This window comes from Ananas comosus, linkage group 17, assembly GCF_001540865.1.
Source record: "Ananas comosus cultivar F153 linkage group 17, ASM154086v1, whole genome shotgun sequence".
NCBI classification, from domain to species: Eukaryota; Viridiplantae; Streptophyta; class Magnoliopsida; order Poales; family Bromeliaceae; genus Ananas; species Ananas comosus.
In genome coordinates, this window is record NC_033637.1 from 530890 (window position 1) to 543235 (window position 12346).

General features: G+C 39.5%; 1 protein-coding gene across 1 annotated transcript; it reads right to left on the reverse strand.

Annotated features, from left to right (window-relative positions):
* On the reverse strand, positions 8663–10927 carry LOC109723493 (protein trichome birefringence-like 8). Its single transcript, XM_020251877.1, has 4 exons — positions 10482–10927; positions 9675–10070; positions 9294–9452; positions 8663–9203 (listed from the first exon to the last, which is right to left on the reverse strand). Exons 1-4 carry the CDS (start codon positions 10877–10879, stop codon positions 8849–8851), a joined length of 1308 nt encoding a protein of 435 aa, XP_020107466.1. The 5' UTR covers positions 10880–10927; the 3' UTR covers positions 8663–8848.

Consider the following 12346-nt stretch of genomic DNA (forward strand, 5'->3'; position numbering starts at 1 on the left):
ACGCAGCAATTCACCAACAACAAACACCGGACGTCAAACTTTTAATTTCCTTCGAAAAATATTTATACCAACGTTATAATTATGTGGAAGAGCCAAACCACAACCGGCTGTTTGGTTTGACGTAAAACTGCGAAAAAAAACCTTTCGGCGAAAATTATCATTTTCGTAGTGTAGTGTTTGGTTTGTACGGAAAAGATAAAAATAGTCTTTTCGATGATGACTGTTTCTGGTTCGCAAGAAAAAAAAAAGATAAAACTTAATATAAATTTATTATATATACTCTATGTATTACTAAATACATTAGATATACTAAATCATAATTATAAGTTTTTATATATAAATCTAAACATATTTAATTATTAATAAGATAGATTATATAATAACTATATTATATTTAGACTATAAAGATAAACATTAACTATAATACTACCTAGTATCATATGATCATATACAACTATATACTATCTATAGAGTTGAGCTATGATACTTTTACAAGTATCACCATCATGGTGCTATTAGGTTTTAAGCCATTGGATCTACTTTTTGATTATTAATAGTCCTTAGATTAAACACTATTCCACCTACCACCACCTACCACCATCATCTCAACCTCACATTTCTCCATCCAAGGACTAAAAACACACAAGTATCACCCCCCTGATACTTTTACAAGTATCCTAGTCCTATTCTATATATATATATATATATGCGCACAGACACACGCATAATGAATGAGGGAGAGAGTCCACGGGTCACGTGGACTCTCCCTAACGCGATCCACGAGGTGAAGTTCACCTATTGGACCGCTTGTTGGAACAGCCCTGTGTCGCGATTTTTCAGCGCTAGCTTTTCATTTTCCGCTCGCTTCGAGCGGAAAACGAAAACCCTTCGTTTTCCGAGAATATGTTAAAAAAGTTTTTTGGAAAAAAATTTTACAGTCAACCAAACAACAAAAAAAAGTTTTCCAACGAAAAATTTTTTTTCGAAGCAATTTTACGAGGATCCAAACACGCCCTAAGAAAGACTTGAAAAAATTGATCAACAAACATTCTAGTTCTAGCAATAACATGATTAAATTAGATGTATTATATCTCAAAAAAAAAAGAAAAGATGTATTATAAATTTAAGTAGTAAAATTTAAATTTTAAATTTTAAAAGTTTATTTCAAAATATGCTACAATCTAGGTAATGTCCTTTTCTTTTCAACTTATAATAAAGTACTGTACTAATTTATGCAAAAAAAAAAAAAAAAAAAAAATTCTATCTCCATTAACGTCCAAATACGTGCACAGCTGCGTATATATATGTACGTACACAAAAACATTAATTCGACCTTTCGTATTTCTTTCCTTCACACAGCTAGTCCCAACCAACTAATTAAAGTGTTCAAAACATGTACTTGTTCCACGCATCTCAACTCATCAACCAATCTACGTATGTACAATGAGAAATTCATAACTAGAGTTTGGCACACCAAGTACAGCAATTACACTAGTTGTTGGTTTAAATACCTCTCATCATATTACAACTAATTATTAGTTTAATTAGATATCTCTCATTAGAATGTAACGAATTATTAGTTTAATTAAATATTTCTCATTAGACAGGTTTAGATCGTTTTAAGGGGTGCTGGTGACATATGTGTCATTATCTACAATACACATATTTTCAGGGTGGATATAAGTTCTTATCAACTGATAAATTGTCCAAGTTTTGGTGAAGGTTTAATATATGTACTTCCTCACTTTTAAATGAACTGCTATATATGTACAGTTAATTAAAAAAATAATATCTAACTTATGTTCATATATAATCCAAATTAAATCGCGCAACATATATCAAAATATTTTGAATATAAATTGGCGCATGGCAGAAGAGGCCAGAAGTGTTATCTTGTAAGATGAAACCCCTCTAGAAAAATAATTAGAAATTACGTTAAGATGAGGGGTCATATTCACTATTCCCCCGTTGGCATACTTTCCATACCTTAAAGAAGAAGAAATATTAATTATAGCTCAGGCTTGAAGTAGAGTTCAAAGAAGATCAGCTTTGCCTTTCTACTGTATGAAAATAAAGACAAAGTTGATGATGCAGGCCCAGTTGAGACCTTTTATTTTATTACGTGACCTGGAGGGTTTACGAACCCAAGTTCTACAACTTCGACATTAATTAATTAGGGGAGCAGTTGAAGGGGCCACATCCCACATTGTTGCCCCTTCCTGGCTTTTTGCATGCAGCTTACTTAAGCGCAAGAACAAATTACTTTTCTTCCTTAAAAAGAAAATATAAAGTTACTACTTGTGTAAATTGCTGATGCATTAGCATACACAAGATAAAACAAACTTTACTATATTCATGCACACAATTTAAGATTTTATATATATATGTTTGCTAACATATAAATCAATATATATATATATATAGGCATCTACTAAGGAATGAATCTATAAGCTGGTTGTATCTATATATAAGGAACAAACTTTGTCTCATTTGCGTTTTTGTGCTTTATTATCAGTTTTTTTTTTTATTTTGAAAAAAATGTAGCAAGTTACCTGCTTTATTCACTATGTATGCTTAGTTCATTTTACCTGCTTTATTATCAGTTGATTTCAACAAGGGAGAATTAAAGGGAGGTGTCACTCTCTTTAATTGCCTGGTGAAATCACCATACGTAACCAAATAATTGCGTGAATTTGACAATACACGGGTTAGGTAGAGTAGGATCCAGTCACTACTCACTCAATGGGGAACTCTCTGGAAACAAATAAAAAAAATATTAAGACTAATTTTATTTAATTTTTTCTTTTATCAGATTGATGGTTTTAGTAATATACTAATTCATGTAGCAATATCAAAACTCATCCTAAGCCCCCCTCTATCTATCTCATAAGTTTTAAGTTTAATTTTCACTTCTGCTGTTTAACCTATTATCTCTTCTGTGATTTTTTTTTTCATTTGCATACATGATGTAACTCATCTAATATTCTTGTATACATGAATGGTATGTTGGTTTTCCGTAAAAGCCATACCATTTTTCCTTTTTCTTTTTTCTTTTGAGAAAAAGGTAGCGCGCTATCTGCTTCATTCAATAAGAAAGATAAACTAAGCGTACAAGGTGGAAGCAGCTTATGCTTCCTTGGCAAAACCCGAAGTGAAAATAAATGAAACGAAAGTAAAACAAGAAAGAGACAAGATCAAAAGGGGATAGAGGGGAGAGAAAACACAAGGTGACTGATCACAGGAGTGAGATCCATGAGTCAGATAGGGTTAGTGCTCTCTCTGAGGCTCTGACGACGTTGGGAAGATTCGAACAGAAGACAAAGCTGTTTTGCTCGGTCCAGAGAACCCACCAAGTAGCCGCTAGCTTGGTTAAAACTTTAGCTCTTAAATTGGCATCGGGGATTTGTGATGTTAAGTTTCAAAGACCTCGGGCGTCCTTGCCTAGACCAAAGATGTGTGCCTCAGCCAGTCGGAGAAGAAGAAATCGGGCGAAGACGCAATTACAGAAGAGGTGATCGCAACATTCCAAGAAGAGTGCACAGAAGACGCAGCAAGTTTCGCTTTTATTAACTATGAGAAACCGGTTTTCTTTTTTCTTTTTTAATAATTGGGTAGCGAAAAGTGGGAAAAGGAAAGAAAAAGAAATTTTTTTGTGAGAATGCTTGTTGCTCTTGCAGCTTTAAAGTTGTACGGATGCATTTTTGTCGAGAGGAACAAAAAAATAGAATAGAAGTGGTTTTCATGATTAGGATCGTTATCCTCTAACCGCCATATACATTTTGAAAAATTGATTACAAAGAAAAGGTCAAGGTTGTGATGTCCCACAATGGATATAAAATTGAGCAAAAAGATTAAAACAGAGGACTTATTTGAACAATGCCTTATTTTGAAATGGATGCGTGAACTTTTTTAATGTTCTAAATTTAGCTACGTAATTTTGTACGCATGATTCGAGTATCTCTTGATATAAGAATTATTGGTATTTTCAGCCGAATATTCTACAATCAAAGAAATTTATGTTTTTTTTTGAGAGGAAGGTAGCACGCTACCCGCTTCATTCATTGATTTGGTGAATTAAGCTACAGGTGTGGGGCAACTAGGCCCCGTGGAACGGTCAAGGCAAGGTTAAAAAAAAAAAAAAAAAAAAAAAAAAAAAGTGCTAAATTGATCCGGGCAGCGGTTCCCACTCCTTCAGCAGTTTCTTGAGACTGTTTACCGCTACCCCTGGGTTAGGCCAGATATTCCGGAAGATCATATCGTTCCTGGCCTTCCAGATAATCCACCAACACCCTACTAGGTCAATGAGACCGGAGTGCTTGTTCAGGTGTGTGTTTTTCTCCGTCCACCTGTCCCAAACTAGGTTCACATCGACCCCTAGGTCACGAGCTTGGATGTCTTCCACCCCTGTCACCAATACAAACTTACCAAATACACACCTGGTGAATAGATGTTCCGCTGATTCAACCTCCACCCCACAAAGCACACAGGTTGGATCCTGAATCCACCCTCGCTTGACAAGCCTATCTCTTGTGAGGATCCTTTTCTTGAGAAGCAGCCACACGAAAACTTTAACTTTCAGCGGGATTGTGAGACTCCAAATACGTGTGGCTCGTTCATCTCTCGTGCCGCCGTCCGACAAAGCCGAATAGGTGGATTTGACCGAGAATTTGCCATTGGGGCTCCATCTCCAAAGTAACCTATCAGATCCCTGCTCGACGGAGAAGCTAGATACCGTTTGCATTAATTCCGAGATGCCTGGTACCCACCCAAGAGCTTGTCCCACCTCGCTTCCCAGGATCTTGGACCAGTTCCAATTTTCCCCTGTAAGGCATTCGCTTACTCTAAGATTTTTCCCCACCGACCCTTGGTAAGCTTCCGGGAACGTCCGGTTCAACGTTTTCTCTCCACACCACCGATCTTGCCAGAAATCGATGCTACTCCCGTTACCCAGAGAAAACGCCGTCCCCCATTTAAAGATGGTAGATACCGAAAGGCAACCTTTCCACCAGCTAGAGAATGGCCTAAAGGATGTACCTTCCCTGAGGGGTATCCTTCTGCGATAGTACAGATCGCGTGTTAGCTTATTCCACAGTAGTTCAGGTTCAGTGTGGAATTTCCACCACCACTTGGTCAGAAGGGTCTGATTCATGATCTCCATGTCCAAGATCCCTAACCCACCTTCTTTCTTGGACCTGCAGACGTTTTTCCAAGCCACCAAACAACCCATGCCAACCTTGTTGCGACTACCGCACCAGAAAAAATCTCTTCTAATGGCTTCAATCTGCTTAATCACCCAAGCGGGTGCCTTAAAGACAGATAAAAAATATAGGGGTATGCTGGTTAACACTGCATTAACCAGGATGAGTCTCCCTCCCCTAGAAAGAAGTTTAGCTTGCCAGCCCTCAATTTTACGCTGAATCTTCTGAATGATTCCAGTCCACACTTCCTTGGACGGTGGGTTAGGGGAGAGAGGTAAGCCCAAATATAAGGCCGGGAGGGTGCCGACTCTACACCCGAGAGTATTAGCTAACCTCGTTCCTTTGCCTTCCTCCTGCCCCAGGTAGTAGAGCTCCGACTTCTCCCTATTGATTTTCATACCGGATGCCCATTCGAAAAGCCTCCATAGAAACCTCAGGTTTTTCATGAACCTGTTTCTAGCCGTGCAGAAGAAAAAGGTATCGTCCGCAAACTGGATGAGAGTGACCTTACAAGCCCCAGACGGACCAATTCCCTTGATGAAATTATTAGTGGTTGCCTCTTTGGTCATTCGTGCCAAACATTCCGCCACCAAAAGAAAGAGGAATGGCGAGAGTGGGTCCCCCTGTCTTACACCTCTCCTCGTCTTAATCCACTTGGTCGGTTCGCCGTTCACAAGGATCGCCACTTTTGCATCACACACACATGTTTCTATCCAACCGCACCAAGTATCATTGAATCCCCACCATCGTAATATTTGAAAAAGGAATGGCCACAAAATCCTATCATAGGCCTTCTCAAAGTCCACCTTAACCCCCACGCCGTCAACCGCCTTTTTAATCCCCCAACTAACAAGCTCGGAAACAGAGGCAAATGCATCGGTAATGTTCCTGCCTTTCAAGAAGGCAGATTGGGTCGGGGATATCAAGCCCTTCATGACTTGCTCCAATCTGTTGGCCAAGACCTTAGATATTATTTTTTGAATCCCGTTCAACAGACTTATAGGTCGAAAATCATTAGCCTGGGTGGCCCCCTCCTTCTTCGGAATAAGAGTAATGAAGGTATAATCGATAGCGGCGGAGGAATGACTCCCCTCGTGCAGTTCCTTAAAAACGCTCAATAAATCCTCCTTGACCGTGTCCCAGAACGTTTGGTAGAAGTTAAGTGGAAAGCCGTCCGGTCCTGGTGCCTTGTCACCCCCCAACTGGAACACTGCTTCCTTGATTTCTTGTAAGTTAAACGGCTCTGTCAACCTCGAGAGATTGGTATCTGTTACTCGGTCGGATATGAATAGCCTGGTCCAATCCCCAAAGGAAGTCGGATTTGACGCGTCGGGAGTGAAGATTGACTTAAAGGAACGGTAGAAGTAGTGTCGCTTATCCTCTTCAGATTGGTAGCTGATACTATTATCTTCCATCGTGCCGATCCAGTTAGCTCTACGCCTACCATTTGCGACCGAGTGAAAGAATTTAGTGTTACCGTCCCCCTCACGAAGCCAATGTTGTTTGGCCCGAGTTTTCCATAGAGAGGTCTCGTCACTCAAAACCCTCGTCAACTCATCCTTTAGAGCCGCTCTCTTATTTCTATACTCAGGCTCCAGATTGTCCGCTTCTTCTGCTTCGTCTATTCTCTGTATTTCGTCCATCAGTCTCGTCTTAGCTTTTCTGATGCTGTAGAACACATTAGTGCACCATTCTTTGATCCTCACCCGGCAATGTCTCAACTTTGCGGTGAACGATAAAATCGCCGATTTCCCTTGGTTGCCTAGGGACCCCTCCCTCCACCACACCGGCACTTTCTTTATGAAATCTTCGTGCTTCAGCCACGCTTCCTCGAACCGAAAAATCTTGTTCCTCCCCCTGGCACCTACCCCAGTCGTTAATACGATAGGACAATGGTCCGATGTAATTCTGGGTAGCGCTTCAACCTTCGAAAGGGGAAATTCCCTGTCCCAATCGGTTGACAGTAGGAACCGATCAAGTCTCGCTAAAGTTGGGGTGTCTTGCATATTTGACCAAGTGAAGGCTTGATTAGTCATCGGTGGGTCGATCATAGCAAGATCGTTGATCAGCCCGTTGAATAAGTTCGTGGCTTTTCTACTCCATCGTTTACCCCTTCGTTCCTCTTGACTTCTTGTACAATTGAAGTCACCGCAGATAATCCATTTGCCCACACAAAGCTCCTTTAGATGGGATAATTCAGCAATAAACTCTTCCTTGCCGTTCCACGAGGCGGGTCCATAGACGTTAGTCAGATAGAATTTAGCCCCACACGAGTTGGAATGCAGGAGGGTAGTAATGGAGTAGGTCCTCACGATGACTTCAAGGCAGGAGAAGAAACGGGAGCTCCAATCTGTGATAATACCTCCAGAAGAAATTTATGTTACTTACAAAAAATACATGGGAAGTTGTCGAGTTGTAACAAAACTAAGATGTCTTTTTGGAATCAAAACGTAAAAGGATGGAGTATTTGTCTTTGGTTGGTATTGTTGCCCTTGAATTTCTATATTACAAATAAAATTTGATACGCCTTTAAGAAGAACTTAGGCCTCATTTGCCATTGTTGTCTTTCTTTTCTTTTTCTTTTTTTTGTAACATGGGTTTTATATAATTTGAAGCATTAGAGAAATTTTTTTTACTATTATTATATGTGCTTAGCTTATAATGTATCCTACTAAATAATAAATGATAATTTATCTTAAAAATTAAGAAAAAAATATCTTTTTTTTTTTCTCGAGCAGGTATTTTGAATGAAAGGATTGTAGATTTTTTTTTTTTGAAAGTAGCATGCTACCGTCTCATTCAATAAGAATATGAACTGAGCCACAAACTAAGACAATTGGGCCTCCAAGAATGAACGAAAAAAACATGCTACCACTTCTATCTCACATACATCAACGAAAAAAAACATGCTACCACTTCTATCCGCACTCCAACCCCTTTTTCAAAGGTTCTCCACTGTGAGCACCTCTCTTTGTAGTACTAGCCATATAAAAATCTTGACTTTTAATGAGGCTTTTGTCTTCCAAAGTTGAATAAAATTTTAATTGTGAACCCCACCATCTTGCAGAAATTTATAGCGTGATTTGACCGTGAACTTTTCGGACCGAGTCCATCTCTATCTAATCTCATCTGATCTATTAGAAGGCCACATCTTCGAAATCGTCTCTTTAAACTTCATGATCAAGTAAAGGTCAACCTGGGAAGTAGGAATGAAACCTGCCAGGATCTTAGGCCATCTCTATCCGGTCCCTCCCCAGCACTCCTTCACAAGATATTTCTTGTGTACAATTGTATCGTAAATAAGGGAGAAGAGAGTACAGGATTGTAATTATTTTACAATGCACTCCGACCCATTTGAGTCGTGTGGCCACATCTCCCCGTTAGAGAGTTTGCACTGAGAAAAGGGGAAAGAAAATGGGCCTATTGAATATATGACCAGTGTCCTGGGATTCAAGTGGGCTCCAAGAGGTCTACTTAATCTTAAAAAACAAATTACCATTCACTGTGTAAGCCGTAAAAAAGCCATGACTCCTGGGAGGAGGCTATATGTACATCCGTCTAAAACCTCACTTCTACTCTTCTCACTGTTCTAAGTACTCCTGTATACACAAAAACACATTCACTCACACTTCTTCTGTGGACTCTTTAATTTAAGTGTTGTTGCTATTTTTAGTGTTATAATTCATGGACAAAAGGCTTGCGTAGAGGATCTCGTTCCACATGTCCGGCACGCCGGGAAGGCACCAGTGGCTGCAATCCTCCGCCGCGTGCGGCGGCGTGCCGGGCTCGCGGTGGCTCGACGGGTGCCCGTCCTTCCTCAGCTCGGTTGGATGCGTGATGTCCAGATACCGCGCATTCCTGCCGCCTCTCTTCATCTCCTCCACCGCACGGACGGTGATCGCGTTGCTCCACGGCTCGGGCTCGAACCTGAACCTGAACCCACTGGTGCTGATCCATGGCTCCGTTTCCCGTCTGCATGTGCCGTTCGTGTCCCACGTCCCATTCCTGCAGTCGAGAGCCATGTTAAATTTAACAAAATTTTTAGCATAATCAACTAAAATTACTCATGATGATAAGAGTTAAAATTCGACTCACGTGTAATGAGAAGGGGAGAAGCTTCGGAAGAAGATGTGCGCCTTCGAAAGTTGTGGATTGCTTGTGGCCCAATTTGTCACCGTCTCCAGACTTAGTTGAAAAGCTTCTTTGATATCCATCGTCATGTTTATTGTTTTGCCCACTTGAATATAGTTTCCCCTGAAGAAATTTGTGCGCATGCAATTACAGTGCAATAGTAATCTAGTATACAGCAAAGATAAATTGATGTCATATATGCATTATCGGGCCCAAAACTTCTCGGCTAACCAATTATGAACACGACGAGGCCCAACCCAGCCCATGTAATTTTTTTAAAAAAAAACTAAAAGAAAAACAATCCAAATATATATATATAATATGGTAGGAATATTAAATGGTTACATTTTTGTGATCTTGTCCTCGCTCCACCAGTGGCCAGTATTGAAAACGAGCACGTCGGCCCCGGCCCACCGGCCAGCCAGGTGTGGCAACATGTCGACACGCACCGCACCCTTTATTGGCCCCCCGGATGACACGTTCGGAGGGAGGCGGTCGACGGTGACGAGCATCGGTGCGCGGTAATACTCGACAGTGAGGTTGTAATCCTGGAACACCAGGGAGAGGAATCCCCTGTGCTTGGTTATCGGGTTTCCGAACTGCTCGTAGATTCGCGACCCGTTACCGACGCCTTTCGCAAGCATGCACACCAATGACTCCCACTGGTTCCTCCCGATCGAGTCTCCCGCAAATACAATCCTCCCGTTTCTGCTCCTCTCCAGCATATCACTCGCATTGAACCTGATTTTAGTTTGGTGCGTAGTGAACAATTTGATTAGTTGTGAATAACCCAATTAAGATTAATTCCTATAGCACTCTTAGGCCTAGTTTCTGGAATGAGTCGGTTAAACACGCACGCCTGTTTTGAACAATGCGAGATTATATTAAAGTTCTCCCTATAAGATGATATACAATAATTGTAGGAATTCCACTGTATGCGTTTGGACAATACATAACACAATGAGAATTCCAAAGTAATATTACTTCCATAACACAATTAGATTAATAACTTTTATCCTAATTCATGAAAAGAAAAAATATAACAAAAAAAAAGATAAGATTACAACAAATAAACCTAATTGAAAACAATGATTTGACAAAAGAATGGTGCAAGTAGAGATATTAAAAGAAAAGGAATAATATTGTACGTACATGGGGAGATCACAACCATGAGGTTGCCACCGCCAATACATGTAGCCGGTATCGTTGCGGCCATTGTGCACGCATTGAAACCCCGGGTCAAGAAACGGACACTCCTCCGTATAATACGATACGCGCTCGTTCCGCACCCATTTCCCTTTGGTGTAATCACAACGAGTACCATTCTCATTCTCGCTCTCGTTCTCATTCGTAGAAAAAGTGAGGAGAAAAAACGACAATGGTTGTAACGGGGTGAGTTGTTGGAGGAGCACGAACGAGAGGGGTAGGATTAAGAGGAAAGAGATAATGGGTCGCTTTGTTTCTTTGTTGAAGATAATGGAGAGGAGAGTTGTTTTATGCGTGGGAGATGAACTGGAATCGGAACCGGAATTGAAATTTGTGAGCTCCATTAATGGAGGAGAAGGAAGCAGAGGAATGGTGAGGAGGAGATGAAGGGTTTGGACCCGCTTTAACGTCCAATTCTTTCATGATATGATATGGTTTGAGGTATTTGTTACGAAACGGTTACGTTAGTTTGAGTGGTTGACCACCAGGTCAAACAACAAGGAGAGGGAGTTAAAATTTTTTTAAAAAAAGGATGGTAACCAATAGGGTTTATTTGTTTCACCGGTAAAATTTAAATTGATATACACTTGTAGGTACATTAAAATTCAGATGGAATTATTTTTTTTTCATTGTTTGCTTTCATATATGTAGGACTGAAGTTTTTAATTTGACTATTTGTTTGATAAATAGTAAATTACGTACAAATTAAAGTTTTCTATTGTTAATGTTTAATTTTTTTTCTCTTTTTTTTATAAGTACTAACGAATGAAAATCAATCAACCTCTATTCATTTTTGGTGAAATAAACACATCCTACACAACCACCCATCTGCAATTCACACGACTTTGAAATTCAACATATTTATGTAATGGACACCAGATGGAGTAGTCTCGCGTTAAGGAACAAGCGACAATCGAACAAGCGACAATCGCACCAAACGATTTGAATCAGTTAACGAATGCATTAACGAGTTGAGGTGACGTCAAAGCCCAAGGTCCATAACTTTGGCATCATAATGTTCACTGGATCAAGACACAATGTGGCTGTTACACACGCAATGAGTCACATAGGCCAATTAGCCCATCTACCACCTGATTATGATATTACTGCTACCCCTAGATTTTCTTTTGTTATTTTTTGAGAGATAGATAGCACGCTATATGTTTCGTTTATTTCATTTAAAAATAAACTTAGCTAGAAATGTGAATCAATTAGGATTCGAACTTGAATCTTAGTTATCAACCACCAAGTCCTTTGCTACTTGCTCTAGGGACGGTCAGTACTATGCCTAAATATTCAAATCATACATAAGCCCATTAGCCACAAAGCTCGATCCAAAGTTCCAAACAGATTCAGATTTGTACCTTACACTTGAAACCACTCGTTTTTTTATTATTAGAATTTAGAACCATTACTTCTTACAAAATACTGATAGCACCTAGCATAGCATAGTAGTAAACGACTTAATAATTGATACCCAATACTGCAAGTTTAAAATCTAATTATTTCATATTTACAGCTAAGTGGATAGCAAACTATTATCCTCTCTCTCAGAATTTTTTTTTTTAATACTTGTTATTCAGAATTCACATAGAAATTGGTAGTAAAAATATTTTCTATAATTTAGAAAGATGGAATGTTTAGTTTAATAAAATTTGTCTTGAATCACAAAATTTTGCATCTGGAATCCTTTTTAAAAAAATATAGCATACTGTCCATCTTATTTATCAAGTAAAGTGAACTTAGCTATAATTGTGTGACATCTGGGCCTCAATCAAAAAAAGTAAGCAGAAAAAAAAAGAAAAGAAAAG